Source organism: Magnolia sinica, chromosome 1 (genome assembly GCF_029962835.1).
Source record: "Magnolia sinica isolate HGM2019 chromosome 1, MsV1, whole genome shotgun sequence".
Taxonomy (NCBI): domain Eukaryota; kingdom Viridiplantae; phylum Streptophyta; class Magnoliopsida; order Magnoliales; family Magnoliaceae; genus Magnolia; species Magnolia sinica.
The window spans coordinates 87,508,776-87,532,487 of NC_080573.1; the positions used below are offsets into that span (position 1 = coordinate 87,508,776).

General features: G+C 42.0%; 1 protein-coding gene across 1 annotated transcript in view; it reads right to left on the reverse strand.

The window, feature by feature from the left end:
* Window positions 1-11,578, reverse strand: part of LOC131251448 (RING-H2 finger protein ATL8-like) — a 29,108-nt gene extending 17,530 nt beyond the window's left edge. Inside the window, exons 1-2 of the mRNA XM_058252142.1 lie at window positions 11,100-11,578; window positions 2,356-2,453 (exon numbers count right to left, since the gene is read on the reverse strand). Of these exons, the coding sequence (XP_058108125.1) occupies window positions 2,356-2,453; window positions 11,100-11,258 (257 nt within the window). The 5' untranslated portion in view covers window positions 11,259-11,578. The remainder of the gene's footprint in view (window positions 1-2,355; window positions 2,454-11,099) is intronic.
* Window positions 11,579-23,712: the final 12,134 nt, after the last annotated feature.

Genomic DNA, 23,712 nt, shown 5'->3' on the forward strand with positions numbered 1-23,712 from the left:
TTCCAAAGCTTTCTTTTATTTTATCAATAAATTTCAGGCAGCAAGATTCCCCTGTTCTTTTATATTTTAAATATGTGTGTGTGTGTGTGTGTGTGTGTGTGTGTGTGTGTGTGTGTGTGTGCAGTCTAACTGAAAGCAAGTTTATCGTCAGGATATAGGAGCGAGCTTGGGGTTGGAATTTGGGTTATCAGGTGGGATTAGGGCTGCTATGGCTTACTAAGGTTCTTTGAGCTGGGTATATGGCCTGGTAAGGGTTTTAGGATTGAAGTTTCAGGCTGATTTGGGTGCCTTAAGGGACCTTGTACAACTGTCTTCAAGGATAAGGCCATGGGTTGTTACTATGAGTATATGGAAGGCTCTAATGGTGACTTATTTGGTGTACATTTGACTGGTATTTATTTGGGTTTAGGAGTTTGGAATGTTTGGATGAATGTTGGATGTGATCTAAAAAGACTGCGGACAGTGTAAAGGAGCGTCTCTGGGCTAGGTTAGGTCTATGGAGTAACTTTGGGTTCAGGAAAGGATCACACTAGTGACAAGGCCTTTCAATGATGTAAAACAAGCTGCAGATGGATTTCAAACAGTTTATGGGGCTTTTGCATATTACAGATTACGTACCAGGCCTGCGGTTCGAGTAACGTTAAGATTGAATGTTGCAGTACATACGCTGCAACTAGGGCTTGAATAGGATTTGGATTGAATGAAGTTGTACACATGACATCTGGGGGTGGACTTAAGGCTGCCGGGAGGAAGTGTGCAGGCTCGAACAGGGTTTAGCTTACAGTTTTTGGGATATTAGGGAGTTAGGTTTGGGAAAATTGGCCAACATGCCCAATATATAAGCATTACATAATCAGATGAGATGGGTTAGCTCAGAAACTGACTTCTACAAAAGTCAGCAGCATGATATAACAACAACATTGGTGAACTACAAGAAGTCAATGATGAGGAATTGTTTGTCCATCGCCAACAACTTCGTAGACAATAGTTTGGTTTATGAGACCATTAAGGGCCCGTTTGGCCGGTCAGATTGGAAGGGATTGGATGGTATTGGAAGGGATTGGAAGTTAAATCCCGGGATTGGCCGGGCGTGCCAAACAGAGTCGGTGATCTGATCCCAATCCCATGGGTCTTAAGACAATCCACTGACAACACCATCATTACCTTTAAATCCCATCCAATCCACCTTAATCCATTCAAATTTGCCTGAGACGTGTTTGGTTCGAGGGATTGGAAGGGATGGGAAGGTTTAATCCCGGGATTGGCCGGGCGTGCCAAACAGACTGAATATAGCAATACAGGGATATAGCAATCCCATAGATCTCAAGACAATCCACTGACAACACCATCCTTACCTAGAAATCCATGCCATCCACCCTAATACCATTCAATCCCTTTCAATCCACCCGGCCAAACGGGCCCTAAAGAAATGATGGCCATGATAAACGACAATTAGACTAGATATATGCTACATGATAAACAACCTACAGATTTCTGTTTGCCTCATTACTAAAAATCAGTTAGAGAAGCAATCACAGTTCAAGAACAAAATAAAATATAGAATTGAATTAGCAATATGATCTCGTACAGGAAAAGAGAACTGTCTGTGATCATGGCACTCAACAATGGAAACAATCTCTGAGAAACTGGATACTAGCAAACAGGTTGTTTAGTGTAAAAAGTGAACAAATGCCAAAGGCACTTGTTACAAAGTTCAGATTCTGTAAAAATTGGATGAGGCACTCAGTCACAATTCTGGACATTTTCAGAAAAAAATAATAAGAATAATAAAATAAAAATCTTGTATTCTTTTTTAACCTTTTCTTTAAGCTAATACAACTCATGAGTAACTCATGAATCACTCATGAGTAAATAGGAAATCATAAATTATTAAATATGATCCACATTATCTTGGACAAAAATCTTTCTTTTGACACTCATGAACAAATATGTCATTCAAATTTATTACATAAATGGATGGGTGAGAACAACTCGAAGTCATATCATTAGCAAAAGCTAAGTGCAATTGTGTACTTGGAAAAACAACCCACTTGAGGGCATCGGTGCCTCCTCCTAAGCAAGGGACTGACCTAAGGCCATCATGGTTTTCAGGAAAATACAAACCTTCCCTTGCTTAGCAGACCAATCAGCACACGAGTTGCTTTTCCCAAGTGCCCAACTGTACTCAGCACTTCTCTTAAACAAGAGAAAGTTGTGGAAAGTATACTTTCTTCCCTGAATTAGCTCAGAAACCTTTTCCACCAATCAACACATACTGAAACACACGCAAGTGCATGCATGAACACACATGCAGAAACACAAACTTGGGTTGCATTATGGAAGAAGTAAACTTACTGGGTATCTTCTCCATAGGAGAAAAGCTCTTCGCTGAACTTCTTTGTTGGAAAGGTCGCTACCACAACAGGCTCCAAGCCATGAAGCCCACGTTCTAGCTATTTCCATGGCAACAATGAATGATGTTGGTTCAGAATCTTACAAATTCCAAGTGTCACACACAAACCAAAGGAATGAACTAAGCTGAAAATCAACTGTAGAGAGCATTAGTTTGAGAACATGATGATATCACAAGCAATGGCCAAAGCACACTCTTTAAGTATAATGGAAAATTGCCAGTTTGGAAGTAACTTCACCATAGGGCTCCAGAAAGAAGGCCTTTGGTGCTCAAAAAGAGAGGAAAAAGAAACCCAAATTTTCATGGGAATTGTTGAATGAGACTACACTTGCAAGTTCCTGGTTCCAAAGGCCAACATGGTAGGGTAGGGCCGAATTGGGAATTTGGTATGTCAGAGACCTTCATACATAGATCTCACTTGTGATTTGGGGCAGAAAAAGTTGGAAAACTGGAAGCACATTTAATGTGGCTTCCATTTACACGCCCCCTCAGTCATCAAGGCTACAGTGCTGGCTTGGAACTCCCGCCAATGCGATTAGTGGTACATCCAAAAGCACCCTAAAACATCAGAAATGCACAGTAGTGATGCAAACCTCTACATGGCCATAAAGTCGAGTACTACCAGTTTGATATTTTGACTGCCATTCTTATTCTTTTACTTTCCGCAATTAAAGAAAGGAACAGAGACCCCAGTTGGCAAATTACAAATTCCAATAACATCCAAAGAAATGAACACCTATCATTTTTCTTCTTTGCTAATTTACATAAATGGAAATCATAAAACCGTATAATCCTTGTATTGGTCAATCCTGGATTGACCAATCGAGGCATATGCTCCCAATCCCTTGTTTGTAGTCTCAATGGAATGACCAATCTCAGGTTTCCTTAGTCCACCTTATAACTGCACGAAGCGTGAAGCTAGACAGCAACAGAATTGGGCGTAGGAGCAGGGAAGCGTTTGGTTCAGAATGCTAGCAAGTATAAATGGCTAGGAAGCAGGAGCAGGAGTGCAATTTGAAGCAGGCCAGGAGCGGCACATTATTAGCAGGATTGTGCAACTAAGGTCCACCTAACACTCCCAATCCTCAGAAGCGGGATTTGATAATTCCCCTCAAAAAGGTGTGATTGCAAAATCCTACATTGAGCAATCCACTCAACCCCTCCCACATGCCCTTCCCCTCAACAGCAACTGACACCCCTTTGGTTTCCAAAAGCCATCTAGCTGCCATTTGAATGACATCTAGCCACTGTGGGCTGTCATTCCTCTTTAATTTACTCGGGCAAGGAGAGATTGAAGGTGTTTACTCAGAAGAGAAGCCAGCATGGCACCCAGTACGATCAGGTTATGTGCTGTTTATTTCTCAGTCGAAGATGTAATCTAAGTAACTGATATGAGAGACTAGCACACAGTGAGTTAGCCATGGACGAAATATCATAATGGTCCACTCATAAGGTGGGTTGAATGGACCTGAATAAGAAAATTGGCAGTTCGGAAAAAGATGACTAACAGTCTACATACAGTGAACACATGACCGACCTGAAGAGTGGACCTTCTTGATTTTCTTGCGCAACACATAATCATGGTGGGTGCCACTTGATGAGTGGGCTGGATCCCGTATGATATGCCACATTGGCACATGTACTGCACATGGCCTCTACAATCATTCCTCATGCAAACAAGCTCAGCTTTTCCTGAAATTATATGATCTTTCACCTGGGTATATGTACAGAATACTCAGGTTCTGAATTTGTATGAAGGACCCATGGTTTATTAGCCCAGATCATTGAACTGTCAGGTCCCACCATAGCTGAGCCATGCTCCAAATATCTCCCAGGCTGGAAAGATCCTAGCCACCTGTCTAGACCCACTTTCAGTTGAACCTGCAGTTCCTGTATTTCTCTTCATAACCATTTATTCAGGCCAAATTGGAAGTTTTCCCGCAAAGAGAATTTTGACCATGGTCCATCCATGGTGTGGCACGTCCATCAGAATAATGATATGGAACGCTAAACCATGGGTGCCACTTGCACAAACTGAAACTTTGAGCATATTGTGCATATTCTCTAACGGTAGATGACCTAATCCCCCAGGAATTTCTACCATACAATGCCAGAGTGTGGCACATAATGCACATATGCATACTCACTTCATATGTGGGGCAATTTACCTCAATTTACTTTGTTCATTTTCACAGTTTTAAATGCCCAATATGTAGCGAACGCCTCCGACTCTGATATGTGATACAAGGACAGATATGAGGTCGCAACACTCCTTGATACCATCATTTGAAACCTTGTTCACATTGCACGCTTACTCTTCTTTTTTTTTCTTTTTTCTTTCTTGGAAAGATATATGGCATGCTTACTATAGATCAAGGTATTCCATAACGGTAACGGTAGCCATAACGACCACCGTCGTTGCCATTATGAGACGGGCTGTAACGGCCATTACAACGTTTTTTCTTTCTTTTTCTTTTTCTTTTTTTTTCTCTTTTTTTTTTTTTTTTTTTTTTTTTTTTTGAAAAAATATGTTTTGGCCCCTTGACCACCACGGACCGTTACGAGACTATTACAGGCGATTTTTTCTATAACAGCCGTTATAACCCCATAACGCATAACAGTTAGCACCGTTATTATTGTAAACCGGGAGGAGTCGAAAGCTTTTTTGTATTTGAGACAACCCAAAGGGGTTGAATATATAGAGATTACAGTCATCTATACAAGAAAAATAATAATAGCAGAATCTTCTACCTATGGAAACGAACTATACAAGGTATACCGGCTATACAAGGTATGTGAGTCTGTCTAACATCCCCCCTCAAACTAATGCTAGTCATCGACAAGTAATAGTTTGCCAACTAGAAATGAGTGACGTACAGAAGTGAGGGACTTGATGAGAATGTCGGCAATCTGATCATGGGATGCAACATGTGGAAGAGAAATGAGCCCAAACTGAAATTTCTCGCGGATAAAGTGACAGTCAACTTCAATATGCTTCGTCCGTTCATGAAAAACCGGATTAGAGGCAATCTGAATAACACTTAGATTGTCAACATGGAGTGAGTAGGATTCTACAAAGGAATGCCCAAGTCGGAAAGAAGTCTACGTAACCAGACAAGCTCATTACACGCAGCGGACATCGCCCGATACTCGGCTTCTATGCTCGATTTGGAAACAGTTTCTTACACTTCCAAGAGATGAGACAAGGGCCAAGAAAAACACAGTAGTCAGTGGTAAATCTTCATGTGAGAGCGCAACCGGCCTAATCAGCATCCGAATAAGCACGAAGGTCTAGAGTCACCGTGGAGGAGAAGAACAGTGATCGATCTACCATAGGATGCGCAACACCGTAGTCATATGAAGAGTCCGAAGAGCAGAAACAAGCTGACTGACGACTTGGACAGCGTAGGCAATATCAGGGCGAGTCATAGTTAAGTAAACCAAACTCTCAACCAAACGGTAGTACAAGTCAGGCTGTGCAAGTATATCACCATCGTCACGGCCATATTGAACGTTAAATTCTAAGGGAGTCCGAACTGTCTTCTGATCCGTCAATGATGCCAAGGAGAGAAGATCCTTGGTATATTTACGCTGGCTGACCACGATCCCACGTTTAGAACGTGAAAATTCAAGCCCAAGAAAGTATGTGAGATGGCCGAGGTCTTTCATCTTGAAGGATAATTGCAGAACTTCCTTTAAAGGCGAGATGCCAGTAGCATCGCTACAAGTCAGAAGTAGGTCATCAACATAGACGAGAACAATGACAATTCCGCGAGCAGTGGTGCGCAAAAATAAAGATGGGTGATGACCACTTTGAGTAAAACCAACACCTGTAACAATATCGTGAAAGCATTGGAACTATGCCCGAGTTGCCTGTTTGAGGCCATACAGGACTTTCTTTAGGTGACATACCTTATTGTCAGGAATTAAAGAGCCAGGAGGAGGTTTCAAATAAACGGTTTCATGGAGGTCTTCATGAAGAAAAGCATTTTTCACATCCATCTGAATAAATGGCCAAGAGCAAATGGAAGATATTGCTAGAAGAGTACGAACAGTTTTCATCTTGGCCATGGAGGCGAATGTCTCATCATAATCAATTTCATATTCCTGTTTGTATCCCTGAGCGACAAGTCGAGCCTTGAATCGATCCAATGATCCATCAAACTTGAGCTTGACAGAATAAATTCATTTGCTACCAATTAGCTGTTGGTCAGCGGGTCGAGTGACAATGTCCCGTGTATGATTATCATCCAATGCTGCAAGTTCTTCTGCCATAGCCTTCTTCCAACAATCATGAGTGACTGCCTGAGAGTATGAAGTAGGAATAGAAACAGTATCTAGAGCATTCATGGCAGACATAGAGCATATCAAGCGATCAGGCGCTCGATGTACACGATCGGAACGACGTATCGAGGTAGGTTCAGGATATGCAACAAGTACAGTAGGTGCAGGTTAAGTAATAGGTGGTGGAGTTGTACGTGGTCGACGCGAGTAAACCTGCAACGGACGAGGGAGAGTACTCGAGGCAAAAGGAATATCAGGAAAGATGGTTAGACCAGGAGAATTTGGGGCGTGCAAAGGAAGAAGAGATGAATGAAAGGCAACATGTTCAAGAAAAACAACATGTCGTGAAACCCGAACATGATGAGAAACTGGATCATAACATCGAAAACCCTTATGAGTTTCTCCAAATCCCAAGTACATACATTTGATCGATTTTGGAGATAGTTTGTTACGCTCACGTAAAGCCAGGTGAACATAACAGACACAACCAAAAACACGAAATGTGGAATATGCAGGAGGTAAACCGTTGAGAACAAAGTATGGAGATTTACTGTTCAGAACGTTGGTTGGCATCCGGTTAATCAAGTAGACTGAATGTAACATTGCTTCCGCCCAGAAAGAACGAGGAACACTCATAGCTGTCATCAGGGTGTTGACAGTTTCAACAATATGACGATTTTTGCGTTCTGTCATCCCGTTCTGTTGTGGAGTATCAGAACAGGTAGTCTAATGAATAATCCCATGACCCTGAAGAAATGTACGAAAATCTGTTGAGAGATACCCCTAAGTTAGAGCGGAGATTTTGAACGGGAACCCGAAATTGAGTCTCCACCATAGAGTGAAATATCTTGAATTTTTCAAAAACCTGTGACTTGGAGTGCAGAAAGTAAATCCAGGTGTAACGTATGAAATCATCAATGAATATAACATAGTATCATAACCTAGAGAGAAACATAATTGGTGAAGCACCCCAGACATCTATATGCACTATATCAAACATAAAAGATGATTTTGTAGTACTTAGAGGAAAAGGAATACACTTACTTTTTGAAAGACAACAAGATGAACAAGAATAATACAAATCTTTTTTATTAAGAGAAACGTTCCCTAACATGCCAGAAGAAAATACCTGAATTAACCGATCGGAATGTGGATGACCCAGGCAAAAGTGCCACAGTTTCTACAATTTATTTGCCGAACAAATATCTTATGAAGATGGAGAAAAGCAACAACGAACCGGAGTGACAGATGGATCAAAGTCCAGCACGTACAAACGACCATGCCGCCTACCCATCCCAAGTACCTTCCCCGTTGCCAGATCCTGCACAAAACAATAGTTGGGAAGAAATATAACTAAGCAGTTATTGAATGTGAGTTTACCAACTAAAATTTAATTGGAGGAGAGGTTAGGAACATGAAACATATCATGAAGGGTGAATTGGCGATGAGTAAATTGAGATAAAGTCAATAATCCAACGGACTGAATAGGTAGTCTAATGTCATCCGCAGTAGAAATAGCCTGATTTCCGATGTAGGGACGAATGTCACGAAGATGTGATATAGCACCAGTTATATGATTGGAAGCACTCGAATCGAAGAACCATTTTAAAGATGGAGATATACCTGACATACCGGCCGCAGAAAGGGCCTGAACGATTTGCTGGAGCATCGCAGGTGTCAAAGGTGATGAAAGATCGTCAGCAGAAATAGTAAATGCAGAATCACTAACAGACGGCTTGGAAGAAATAGTGGCAGCAGTAGCAGAAAGAGCACGACCACGACCACCACGTCCACGACCGAAAGAAGATGCATAAGCACGTGTTCGGCAGTCTTGAATACCATGACCAGTCCATCGACAATAAGCGCACCATTTTTTGCATTGAGCGACAACATGACCAACCTTGTTGCAGTCGCGACAAGTCAAAGGAATGGAACCATGTGTTGGTGTAGTAGTGGACACAGCAAGCACCATATCAGATGATCCCGAAGTTGAGGAAGGAAGAGAGAACTTTCAGTCGTTGTTCCTCAGCCAATAAATCATTAATAACCAAATTCAATGAAGGAGTAGGGCTATAGTTCATGAGAGCAACCCGACAATGCTCAAATTCCGAACGCAGCTTCATAAGAAATTGTTGAACTTGCGCACTCACGCGCGTAGTTTGGAATATCTTAAAGTCATGAGGAAATGCTGGATCCATCATAGCCGTCTCTTTCCAAATGGTGACAATTTTGGAGTAAAATGATTGAATACTGTTGTTACCCTGAGTAAGGTTAACGAGGTCCTGTTCTTGGCGGTATAACCGGACCGCATTACTCTATTGATAAATTGTCTAGAGATGCTCCCACATTGCCTTAGCAGTGCGATGAGGTATGAGGCCAACAACAATGGACCGATCGACCGAATAGAGAATCCAGGTAATAACCCATCCATTGTTCATTTCCCAATCAGCTAATTTGTCGGCATCTGTGGAAGTGTGGATAGTAACAGATTTATCAATTAGTCCCCACAAACCACGACCCTTGAGGAAGTTCTGAAAATGGATGGCCCATAGAGAATAGCCGGTACCATCAAAACTACAACGTGGGGCCTCTGTACGTGATGAGTTCTTGTCCATCAATCTGAAGTAATATAAAGCACCCAAAGAGTTGCAGCAGAAGAAGGTTTTAGATGTACCGTACAGCGGGAGATACCCAAGGGATTGCAGTTTCTGGATCTAGCGGAATAACAACAGCAACAGGGGCTCTGGATCTGTAAAATCGAAATCTGGAGCAACAGGAACAGGGATACTGGATCTAGATCAGGATCTGGAAAATCTAGATCTAGAGCAATAGGAACAGGGGCGCTGGATCTGGATCTAGATTTGGAAAATCTAGATCTGGAGCAACAGCAATAGGGGCTCTGGATCTGGAAAAGCTAGATCTGGAACAAAGGGGTGGCCGGAGACACAGAGGGGCGTGCAATAGGGGTGGCCGGACGACGCAGGAGCTCTGGACGAGCAGAGGAGTGGTCGGACGAGCAGGGGCGACGCTGTAGGGTGGCCGGACGACAGAGTGATGGTCAGACGACGCAGCAGGGGTGGCCAGACGACGCAGCAAGGGTGGCCGGACGACGCAGGAGCGGTCGGACGAGCAGGGAAGGTGGCCGGACGCAGCAAGGATGATGACCGGACGCAAGGATGGTTGGATTTGACAGGTGGTGCCTGTTTTGGATCAGTGATGCTCTGATACCATGTAAACCGGGAGGAGCTGAAAGCTTTTCTGTATTTGAGACAACCCAAAGGGGTTGGATATATAGAGATTACAGTCATCTATACAAGGAAAATAATAAAAGCAAAATCCTCTACCTATAGAAACGAACTATACAAGGTATACTAGCTATACAAGGTATGTGAGTCTGTCTAACAATTATTACGTAATGGTTGTTAGGTAACCATTTTGGAATACCTTGTTGTGGATGGAGCCTAAGCCAAAAATATATAACAGCACAATCCAAACCATTTGTATGGTAGCATTCAAATGAGGCTAAAAAAAAGAGAATTAGCCAACAGTTCAAATAAGCGAACAAAATGGCCATACAATCAGATAGTCAGAATCATCTGATCAATACGATTTTTGGGTTATACCCAATACAAAGTGGGCTGTTGTTATTGACAATTTGGATTGAGGTGCATAAAAGCCACACAAGGGACACCGCATGATAGAGTATCTCTGCCCATTTGATCCTTGAATTGGTCATTCTTCGATTGGCCAATCTAGGACGTCAACATAACAAAATTTTAATCCGGGATTGGGGTGTCGAACCCGAGACCTTGATGTTGAAATGCACCCGATCTACCACTGATGCATGAGCTCGAACCAACCAATCTGGGATTGATCACTCCCAGGATTCGCTACTCGTGGAGGACTGCAAAGTCCCACCATCCAACTGGGCCCTAAATACTATGCTGAGATCAGATCATTAAACAATCAATAAAGTCAGTTGAATTGAGAACAAAAATGCTAACTACTAAAAAAAACCAAGCTGAGATGGAAGCATGCGGCGATTGTGTAGTCAACAGAACTGAAATTAAAATACCATAACTTGGATTGGATGGCTTGCCATCAAATAGTCAATTGAATCAAAACCCAAAATGCTAACATAAAACAAGTTTTTTTTTATAATAAAAATAAAAATAAAAAACTTGATATTGAATCGTGTGTCAATAGTACATTCAAATGGATTGAACCCCAAATATAAAATTCAAAAGAGAAAGGAAAAGAAAAGATAAAAGAATCTTACAAACCCGAGATTGGACATGCAGCACTCATTCAGTCAAAGTGAAAGCCAAAACACCAATATCAACAAATAACTATAATTTTAAAAATAAAAATTAAAAAATTAAAAAAAGGAAAGAGATCTTACTAAGCTGAGATCAGATCGAGTGGCGATCGGGAACGAGAGGCGGGCTGCCGTTAACTGAATCCTGGCACAGACGAGCCGCGTGCAGACAAACACGATGAACATCGTGCTCACTGCAAATCCAATCACTGTCATCACCAGATTAATGCCTGAAGCAACCATGGCTAACTTCCCAAAATGCCCCACCTCAGATTACTGCCGAAATTCTCGTCATCTCTCTCTCATCCCAGAAACCCCTGATATTTTCATTTTGCCACAATTGCCCTTCTGGGTTTTTCTGATAGATGCTGGGAGAATCTAAGTTCCGGGATTTGGATAGTAATTTGGGAAGATTTGAGCAGTGAAGGAGGAAGGAAGGGGCAGAATAGGAAGGATGAGATTTTTCTGGCTTCTGCTCGAAATGTAAGTTCAGATTCTGGAAAGAGAGAATAACGGGAGAGAAGAATATTAAAATGGAAAATATCTTGTTTCTTTCCCGTTGCAAGTTGAAAACGAGGGAGGAAAAAGAAAAAGGACACACCCGGATTCGCGCGTGGAAAGACCGATTGGCTAGTGCTTCGCACAACACGTGTGAGAGATTAATACTCATTTTTCGTTACACCCCGCTTGGCACCTTAGATTTGGCGGTGTATTTCAAATCCAAATAGCTGCTTTGCGCGTTTGGCAGCCTTGGATTTGGAGGTAAATGGATACGAGGTATTTCAAATCTACGTTTTGAAATCAATTCGAGAGTAATTTAAAGAAAATGCCATTTTTACAACAAAAGTGTTTCTAGGCTATTAATCCATGTGACACCTGAAACGCTAATAATTTTCTAAAATAATTTAATTATAGGTTACAACATTAAAATCACATAAATAATATAATTTGAATCATTCAAATGTAGGACATCTAAATAAAGAGTCTGCAGCCTCTGTTTGTCAAAAGCATGACTTCTCTGCTTTCTTGCATCGTCATTTGTCCATGCCAGTCAGCAATGACGGTGTGTAATTATATCTTCCAATTAAATTGTAACAACCGCGATTTTACTGCTTGATGCAAATGGAGGATCCATATTCTTAAATTAATGGTTTGAGAATGTTGGCGAGGCCTGCGACCATATGGCTCAATAATAGACTTATAAGAGTTTCAACATGAGGTCATGGTTCGAACAAAAATTGTCATGTGAGTGTGCAGGCATATGTAGGATGTGTGAGTTCCCGTGGAAAAAAAATACACAGGTGACTTACTTGTTTATGATCCTTAAATTTATGGCTGACCCAAGGCTTATATTTTCCTCTTTTTTTGCCAAAAGTATATTTTTTAATGGGCTTACAAAAATCATTCTATCAAACATATACATGTGTGTATGCATATGCCAAATGTTTGATTGCGCACTAGTTCTCGTGAGATCTCGTGAGAACCTTTTTAGAACTCATCATACATGATGTCAGTCTAAAATAGGAATGGTCCACGTGATGCAGCACCCCATGAAACTCACAAGGCCCAACTTTTACTTTGATCCAAAACTTTGGTGGGCCATGGAAAATTTATCCCTAGAGGTTTCATGGGATGCCGCATCACATGGACCGTTCGGATTAGAGGCCCATGACATGTGTGCAAAGGTGTGCAGGTGAGCATGCCTCTATGTATGCAAAGGTGTGCAGGTGAGCATGCCTCTATGTGTGTGTGTAGGCACACACTATTTTTAGGATATGAAAGCTGATTTTGTTAATTAAATCTAACTCTTATGATTATACCGGAGAATTCCAATGTCCTCCAAATTAAAGCTTCCAAATATAATATTTGAATTCCAATGCATTTCAACCAAATAAAAATGAGGATTCGGAATCATATTCATTCCAATGTAATTGCAGTTTGGATTCTAATGCATTTCAAATCCAAGCTCCCAAAATGGGCCATTATTTGGGAGTTTTCCTCCGGATTAGATTAGGTGAGACCCGGATCCACCAAGGTGGGTGGGACCCCTGACTGTAGGGCCCATTGTGATGTATGTGACTATATTCATCTCATCTTTCCTTATTGAAAGATCATTTTAGGGCATGATCCAAGAAATGAAGTAGTTCCAAATCCTAGATGGACAAAAGTACAAGAAACAAGGATATTGACCATTAAAAACTTCTTGTGGGCCACAAAAGCTTTGGATCAAGATGATATTTGTGTGGTCTCTTCATCCCAATGTTTGTGACGTTATCAACAGGTTGGATTGTAAATAAGCATTCCGGTGGAATCCATGGAGTTTTTAATGGTGGGGATTAAATCACGATTGTTTCCTATGGTGTGGTCCACCTAAGATGTAAGTCAGCTCCATTTTTGGGATCATGTACTAAAACGAGCTTTCAAAATGGTTGGAGGCACATAAATCACTGTGAACGTTACAGTCAGGGGGCTCACCTAATCTGTGAATTTGCAGTTTACACTGCTGATACTGAAGAGTGAATATGAGGCAATGTCCTAGAGGGGGGTGAATAGGACTTTTTCTATTATTTTGCTTATTCGAAAACTTGATTGTCTAACTTAAATAATCATTCAATTTAAAGCAAGTAAACCAATATAACTCTAATGGCTTCCAAGCCAATTAGAGGATCCAATCACAAAGGTTATTGAAGATATGTATATATAATAGCTAGCCTGGTAATGTGCGCTTGTGTGTAAAATGTGATTCCTATCAATGAATAACATTCATCCAATCATGTATACAAAATTAAACTTTCAAGCATATATAAGCATGATTAAACAGATGCGCAAATAATCATTCCAAACAGATGCATTTATAGTGGTTCGGCTACATGCCTACTCCACTCCCGGCATCCACACTCAATCACAAAGTGCACCGGATTTCACTATCAATGGTTTTAAACAGGTTCACCAATAACCTTTACAGTCCTACACTAAGGACACAATTTATGCTCTCCACAAGAGCAAAGGTCCTACGCCAAGAACCCACGTTTAGGCCCACCGGCCAAGGTCCCACACAAGGCACCTACAGTTTAGGCCCACTAGCCAAGGTCCCACACAAGGCACCTAACGTTTAGGCCCATCGGCTAGGGTCCCACACAAGACACCTAATCAAGTTTGTTGATAGCAAACTCTTAGCCTCAATCCTACATGAGGAAAGACACTAAACTTTGAACTCTTAACTATGACACTTACTTATCGGATTGAGTTCACTTTTGTAGCTTATCTTGGGATGCTTGATCATCACGCTTCCGTGCTTGAATCAGCTTCTCAATGCTCCCCCGATTGTGTAGCTTAGATTTGCTTGTTGGCTCGGCTTCACAATCAAGAACCTTACATAAAGATGTACCTAAAAGGTGACCAAGGTTATGGGAGTTGGTTGAATCTCCTATCTAGGATAATGAGTGGATTTTCTAAGAGATTCAACCTATGGATACTATAGAGTATCAAAGAACCAAGGATATTCCTATTGTTTTAGTCTTTGTACTCTAGAAAATGCACGAGTTCATGTTCTTCATTAATTAGGAGCTTTGAATACTCATAAGAGTGCAGGATCACAATGAAGAGAACATGAACTCATATGGATAGAGTCTAGGTATGTTAAGATAAGCTGGGGATACACTAGAGACTCTATGGTGCCTATTTTCACTAATTTTACAAGTTCCCACAAGCCATTTTTATAGATAAAAGCTTTTAATAGATAGAAAACTGTTATGAAATGGCTAGTTTATGGTGCTACTGAAGTGACCTTCGGTAACACCGAACTTACTTCGGTAGTACCGAATTATTTGTCGATAGTATCGAATTAAATTCCTCAAGTTGTTATTCAAAATATGTCCATTTCGGTGGCACCGAACATTGTTCATCGGTGGCAGTCGGTGTCACCGAATTATCTAGTCGGTGATACCGAATTATAGTCGTGAGGTTGCTGAACAGTTTTGTGTACCTTCAGTAACACCGAAAGTATCTTTGGTGATACCAAAGGTGACATTCGGTGACACCTTCTTCCTACTGAAGGTGGATAGATTTTCATGTTTTTGTCCTTTTAATCATTCAACAACTTAAGACTTGCTTAAGCCAAAACTATAGGATATAAAGTATGGGCTTGGGATTAGCTTAGAATAAATGACCTAGGTGGGTTTTCCTATTTGGGTTAGGATCATCTATTTGCAATGTTTAAGATTGTAGAAGCAATTCTTCGTCTTCAATGTAGCTTTTCCTGCTTCTGATCCAGTTGCGTCATCGGTCTTCACTTGCCAAGAACTCATCTGACTACAAGACACAACTAGTCATGTGATTGACAAACATGGGTGCAAATAAGTGCACTAACAATCTCTCCCTTTGTCAATTACGTGACAAAAACAACCTATCTTATGACTGTGTCATGGTCTATACCAATGACATACCAAAACAAAACGAATTACATATCAAATATATAGATTTACAACTTAAGACTTGACATGTAATACAAAGTCATGTTGCTCCCCCTTAGTGTTTATCAAGAATAGCTTGCAATAAAGGAAACAAACAATTTCTGTAAGAAATAGCATTGTTTTGGTGGGTAGATTTCTTCTCCCCCTTTTTGTCAGTTATTGGCAAAAAAGTTAATCAAGAAATATTCCAATAGCATTTGAGAATGGATAAAATAGAGGGTAAGAGATAAATCTTATGATGAAATAAGCTTTAAGAGCATCATTCAAACAGTGAAATATATATCATCATAAGCAATTAAAGAAAAGCTGACATGAGCATAATATGTATCATCATTTAAACCAGCAAAATACAACCCCAAGCTTTGGTAGTGTAACACCCCGTACCTCTGGTACTCGGGTGTTACCCTTGTAAACCCACATTAACTTAAGTCAAGTTAGATTAATTAACTGACTTGAACTCGGCACATGTAGGAAGGAGGTTCCGATCGAAATTAAAGTCATCCATTCAGGTCCTCTAGGAGCCGGAACGTGCCCTATAACACGCAGAGGGTGAGATTACCTAAACACTTTAAATTAGAGCATTTATGTTAATGGAAGACTACTACAACACACTTGTCACCAATGTCTGAGGATTTGTTAGTGGCAAATCAAACCTTCATCACGACTAGTATGTAATATTAACCGTTGAAAATAAATATCAGACCCACTGGATCGACAGGTCGCGTTATTTGGGCCAATAATAGCCTAAAGAGGAGTGTAGCGGCCCACCTGGGCCTCACCATCAGCCCAAAGTGGGTTGGGACCCCTGTTAAGGGTCCCCTAGTGCGAATGGACGGTGTGGATGGGAGCACTAACGACCCATCGGGTCCCCACACGGTGCGTGTACATTGAGAGTGCATGTACACGACGTGCGCTGGATCCATGGGGTCGGTCAAACGGCCTTTGACCGACCCTCTCTCGAAAAATTGCAAAAATGGCATTTTCCCGCCATTTTAAAGATTTGAACATGGGATCTTCAAGCCCCTAGGTGGCCCACCACGACCACTTTCCGAATCATCCGGGCCATTCAATTTGTCCATGGGACTCATATAACCAAAACCGTATAGGCTTTTGGTCCGCTGTAAATGGATGAGATAGATGGGTCGCCACTGTCCATTGTACTACGTGGTGGAAATCCGCTGTGTAGAACCCATCTGGGATTGCTTGGATGGTTCATGATCGGCCCGATGACACCATCTCAGCCATCCAACTTCCAAAGAGAGGCGTGCTCTCTCTATTCCAGAAATGGTCGAGTAAGGGCTGTGTAAGAAAAAGCAAGGAGCGGCATTCCACTCCGGGAAAGAGGTACTGAATCTCTCCCAGCTATTCATGGGGACACGAGGCTCCATCCCCGTCGATGGTGCGAGGCGAGACGAAATGGAGACGAAAACTCGAGCTCTCTCACGAGAATTGGTGATTCTCGTGAGATATGTGGAGATGGGCATTTAAGACACGAGAAGTAGGCCCCACGCTAATCCTGGGTCCCATCTGGACCGACCAGATGAATCAGATCGTGCCCATGCATGTTAAATATCGATCCGCCATTAAAGATCGGATCGTCTTCCCCGCTGAAAACCCACACAAAACGACAAGATGGGCCCCACCAGATCAGAAAGAATGCTTTTCTGGTGGGCCTCAAGGTCAGCTTTTCATCCAAATGGATGGATGGGCCCCATGCAAGGGTAATACCCGATCTCGGCCGTGCACAGGGAGGGCAATTCCTGGCCGTTGGTATCCTCCCTTTCCCTCTATAAATAGAGCCCTATAGCCTTGGGTTTCGGACTAAGAGAGCTGAGACCGTAAGAGGTGAGAGCGACAGACCCAGTGTCGCACTGCATCGACCCGGCCCATGCAGGCTGAGATGAGTCGGTGCAGTCCGGTCGAGTCAAGTTGAGAGAGAGTGAGAGCAAAGGTGAGTGGAGGCCGTATACGTGGAGCACCCAACGCCCGCACTGCACCAGCTCAACCCAAACTCGGGAACAAGTTGGGTGAGTTCAGGTCAAGGGAAACTCCATTTCTGAGGAGAGGAAGAAATCCAGGTAATCTCCAGCCCCTCCCTTCACCCGTGTAGCATAAAACTTAGCTGGACTCGACCACTGAGCAGGGCCACCCTGACCGTCACTTCACTAAAACTCAACCGAACTTTAAATGGCTATAGTATAGACTGAGGAGTCTGCCAAGCAAAGGGTCCCTATTCTGGACCAAATCTGGGCCAGCCCATGGTAGTGGGACGGTCTGAGGAGGTGCTATTGGTGGGTCTCTATTTTGGACTGGGACTGAGCCAATGAATGACCCTGTTCTGGGCTGAATTCCGACCCATCCATAGCCTCCAATTCGGGTTAAGGTCTAGCCAAACAATGGTTGGATCGAAGCCAAACCGAAACTCTGTTTAGGAGCTGAAGGCATGTGTCACAAACAGGCCATACAAAGGCCCTGTTCTGGAGCAGAAACCATCCAAGCAATGGTCGGGTTTTAGTCAGTAACGGACCTAAATGGTGGTCGGATGTCATGACAAAATCGCAACTCTGTTTACATTGGAAGCAAGCCAAGTGATGGCTGTCTGCCAAACTGTGATAGCAAGCCAATCAAATGGCTAGGGGTTAGGTCATTCTTTGACGATGAACTCGGCGACCACCGTGCCGTCGATTTTGCGCCAACATGGGTTGAGAAACAACGGCCAGGATCAGACCGTGATTAAGTTGAAAAGCATGAGCCGGGATCAGTTTCAACGGCGAGCAACAGATGTTGTTGTCTCCACGTGAAATGCTGGTGGACTGTCTAACGTTGGGCTCCACCAAATTACATGTGGGCCGACTACAGACTATGGGCCACCATATGAAGCAGGTGGGCCGCACCTTGTGTAGATCCCAGGTGGGCTGCAGCCCAGTAAGCCACTGTGGAACTCGACCAAGGAGTTTGGGGCTGCTTGGACCCAAAGCAAATTCTAGGTGGGCCCTATCATAATGGGCTCCACCTGTAGTATTAGCTGGGTACCCTCTAGCACGTGTGATATGCCACAAAACATTTCATGTGGGCCTCATGTCTACATGGGACCCACCAGGCTTACGCATATAATACATATGATGGTGGGCCACGTATGTGGACCACCATGATACACGTACTTCATCTGCACGATTTGTACTGTGGGTTCCACCAACCAGATGATTGGGTGATGGCGTCAGTAGACCCCATGTGGAACCCACGTTGATATCAACATACATATATATATACACACATGTATATACCCACATCATATACATGAGATGGGCCTTACGTGGGACCCACGTACTTACAAAACCCACTTGTATACGTGATACAGACCATCCAAGGCTTGGCTGTGGTGCACCTGGACGCATATCCAGTCCGTCCACCTATGTTGCCAGCTGGGTGGGACCCACCAGGTGCTCATGTGGTATATGTATAATGTATATGATGTATACAGATATACTATGTGACACGTATATAATATATATGATGTACACATATGTCATGTAATGTAAATATAATGTATATATATAAATATTATGGGATACATATACACTATGTATAAAATGTATACATATATATATATGCTATGTGGCGAGTTGGCCATAAGTTGGCAGGCCACGTGCATGAATCCCACCAGGATAAGTATTTTATCCATACGGTCTGTACGGTAGATCCCACCATAGCACGGTTATTTCTGTATGTCTCGACTTGATGTAAATGTTCTATTTACACCATGGCCCGATTTTTAGATGATTGAATGTAGCAAAAGTGGGTGCTGATCGGGCCAGTTTACACTGAATAGGTGACACGTGTTTGGCGGACTGGATCGCCTCTGGTTACAGCCCAAGACAACCTTGGTTTAAGGCTTCCCAGCCCTCCACCTATTCTCATCTTAGTGACTCACTGTTTAATATGAAATTGTACAGGAAGTTACGTGAGTGATAATTCGCTATTTTCTCACGGAAACTTACTCCCAGGAGCACTCTACGTTTTTCCTGGTGATGATTTCCTCCCCTTAAGCTTTCCATCCCTAACTAGACTAGAAATAGTAGCTTTAGTAGTGTAAATGGTTAACTAGACTAATGATGAATTGTGTATGGAACTTGATTTATCTGTTTAACATGATAATCCTCATGCTTACTAATGTTTAGAATATTTATTTCTTTGAGCTGCCTAAGTGAATAATCCAGTCATTTATGTCATGTATCTTATGCGATTTCAGTTGTTGTTCCTTATTTCCCTTCAAAATTGTAATACATGTTGTTATAACACACATATTGCTAAAATCTCTCCATGGGAATTCCTATCAAAGGAGAATCCGTGCTTGGGGTGTAGCTAGACTAGTTGTGGCCTGAGTAGGCCCCTAACATGGTGGTTTTGGTTGTGGTGTTGACCATGGAGTTTACCATCCATGTGGGGTTTCACCTAATTGACTTGGGATGAACTTTACAACATTTCTAAATACCGCTGTTTACTCGTCTTTGTATCATTCATGCCATCATATTTTAAACGCCACATTTGATAATTTCAACGTTTCATACCTAGTCAGCATTGGTGGTGGCCCCTTTATATTGAATTGATTGACCACATGTTAGTGGGCACTACACACACCCTAAGACGGTAGTCTCATGGGCCAGGGATGGTGGTAATGGGACATTATGCCCGAGCCGTCGACCTACGCTGGGCCTTGCGCTCCCCGTAGTGACCGTGAGCTTATTCAAAACGGCTGATTGCAATTGGACTAATAATGGGCTGACAAATCATGCATGCATAGCATATTATGATAGCTTGGATCATTATGCCCATATGATTACGCCGCGTGTTGCGCTAATGACCAGCCGATCAATTTTTAATGATGACTTGGATCCTCATGCCCATGCGATTACGCCGAGTGTTGCACTAACGACCAGTCACATCCATAGGTGACGACCCCAATGTCTGTCCGGATGTTTTCCCCGGGACAGAGGCCGTCTGGATACTTTCCCCGGGCTGACGTTGCATTCATGCATTTAATAAGACTACATATACTGTGTTTTGGATTACTTGTGTGCTTTTATATTATTCCTTGTTTAGGGCAGCAGTGTGTAATCTTGAGGGGAGATCACACTGAGCTGGCCACTCATTCATTAATATTCAACAGTACAGAGGACGTAGGTATGGGAGACGTCGAGGACGCGGTAGGTCTGGAGGCGGTGGCAGCCGAGGAGGAGCCATATGATGAGTTGCAGCAGGAGGCGGCAGCCTACTACGGGCTAGATCAGTAGTTTAGTCATCTATTCTATTTACATTCAGGTTTTAAGGAAACTTAAGGTTTTGTAAGTGGCCACCAGCTGGGTGGGCCTGAATATTGTTCCTATTTTGAGGCCATATCTATGACATGATTTTCATTTCCGCTATATCGCACTTTGATTTATTGGTTGATCATCGTTATCAATAGTTAACTCCTGGGTTCTTGGAATCCGAGTTGTGTACTCGGGTTCTGAAAACCGGGCGTTACAGGTAGATTCATCCGACATTATCCAAAAAAGAAATATAGCAATTAGTATACATCATAACTGATAACAAAAAGATTAGACTGTTAAAGAGTAAGTGTGAAGCAAGTCATGAAAACATCCATCCATATAGGGTAATCCTGAATGAGTAACAAGAAATCAGAGAGGACTAGGCTCCAAAGCATCGGCAGAGTCATCCTGGTGACACGATAGATGGGCTGCAATGCGTTGTACGTGTCGCTGGATAGAAGCGACCATTCTTTCTAGTCGAATCTGGCGTTCTTGGATCTCCCACTACTGTGCGCCAAGATGGGCGAGAATGGCCTCTAGTGAGGCAGAAGGGGCAGGAGGTGCAGCTGCAGCCTCTTCTGGTGGCACAAGAATTTCTGTTGAAGGTGCATCAACCTCAGGGTGAGGTCTCGTCCCATGTCTAACTGAAAGATGCATGTGGGTAATGCTGAGGGCTGTGATGCTAGGGGCAGTGACAACTTTGCCTGGGGTTCCCTTTATCCCAAACTGATTTGCCATTTGACAGAGCAACCTCCCAAATGGGATTCCACTGTTATTTGACTCAAAGGCTGATACAATTTGATCGAATATCATGGTGGGAAGGCACATGGGTTGTAACGCCCCTTGTTTTCAGGACCCGAGTATATAACTTGTTCTCCAAAAACCCGAGTATTAGCCTATAAAATTTAGTGTAAATTTGAACCACTTATCATTAATCAGAGTTAACAGCAACAAAGCTAGAGTAAACCATGCATTAAATAAAAACATTCTAATTATTATAAAATTTCAAATGTAGCGCCTATACAGGACTTATACAATCTCAAATAATAAAGGTCATGCAAGCAAAAATAGGAATCAATCAACTAGTGGTGGAGCTCAATATGGGCCGCAGGGACCCCGTCTATCTCCTTAGTTATCCGGTCTGCTCTAGCAACCCAGTGAATAGTGTCAGCTCGCTCTATACTTGCATCAACTGTTACGGTTTGATAGCGTCAATGGCTATCGCAGTGAGGAGCACCCTCTAAGATTGCTGTAATGTCCAGAATTTTTTTCCAACTTGGTGATGGACGTCCTTAGGCACTGGGTCGATCATAACACCTTATTAACTTCTTAGAACTCAATCCTGAAGTTTAAAATCCCTTTTTAACCCATTTCCTTCAAAATCTCACCTTTCACCACCTTATTCTTTAAATTTTTCTAATTACTTTTATATTAGACACGAATCCTAAAGTTTAAGTGATAAAGAACAATACTTAAACTAAAATTTACTATAAATAGTAAATAAATAAATAAAATGGGTTTTTGACCATTAACCTTTTTGAATCTCATGAAATAAAAAGGTTATTTGGATAGAGCAGCTTCTCTTACCCTAAAATCATATATTGCACATCATGTAACTCATTCCGGATTGAAAGATACATCCGTTTCAAATATTGGGTGGTGAAACCACCACCAAACAGGACAGCGAGCGGCGATTGCATCGCCGTGACGGCGATGCATCGCGGTCCAGCGGGCCAGGCGCGCCACAGCGGGCCGGGCGGCCCGTTTTCTACAGTTTTTCATCCAACTTCAAAAAGTCATTCTCCCTCGATATAACTCTGATTTAGATGATTCAAAAGAAAGATTGAAGCTCGATAAGTTTAGTTTCATATAAAAATAAGTAAAAAATATAATAAAAATTTTAATATAGTTAAATATAGGTTATTGTGACAACTATCCAAAAATTATTAATTTGGACAGCTGTTGCTTCTAGAATTTTTAGAATTTTTCTACAATACGAAATCTAATGAAATTTGGTAGAGATGAAGTAGACTTAATGAAGAACTAATAAAAAATAATTAAAATAATATACTAACTAAAAGTGTCAAAAAGGGACATAGAATTATGCTAGGACCTTATTCTATCGTAATTAGGGTGGAATTTAATTAAGTACTAAACTAAGCAATCGATGGATTTGGCTTGAACCACTTTCTATACAAGTTACAAGATACAAAACTATTAAAATCATTAACCCAACATTACTTAAAAACCTAGGGGCAATCTCAAAACCCAGTTGCTCACGGGAGCACATTGGAACTCCATATCGGACCTGGACCGCATGTCGAAAGTCCGACTATCGCGAAACTATAGGCTTATGATCGCCTTATTGTGCTTGATAACCATCATGAGAATCGAGGCCAAATAGTATCCATAAACACACAACTTGGGCCCTGAGCGAAGTGTGTGAGAAACGCGAATATCTTTAGAAAATGAACTCAGATTTAAGTGATTTGGGTCGTTTGCTTGCGGGCCAAATTTAAGGTTTTAGACCATCAGATTCTAACCCAACTACACCCTTGGATCAGAAAAATTTCCCTATACAGGTCAGTGTACTTGTGGCCCTGATCAAGCGACGATGATCGTTGAACTGAAACTAGTCCCTCACGGTCGATCCACAAATCTGATCGGACCGAAATCTTAACCTGGCTTAAATCCATTTTGTAACACCTCGGATTTTTTTCAACTTGGAGTTAGGCGTCCTTAGGCAATGGGTCAATCCTAACACCTTATTAACTTCTCAAAACTAAATCCCAAAGTCCAAAATCCCTTTTTTACCCATTTCCTTCAAAATCTCACCTTTCACTACCTTATTCTTCAAATTTTTCCTAGTACTTTCATATTAGACATAAATCCTAAAGTTTAGGTGAGGAAGAACAA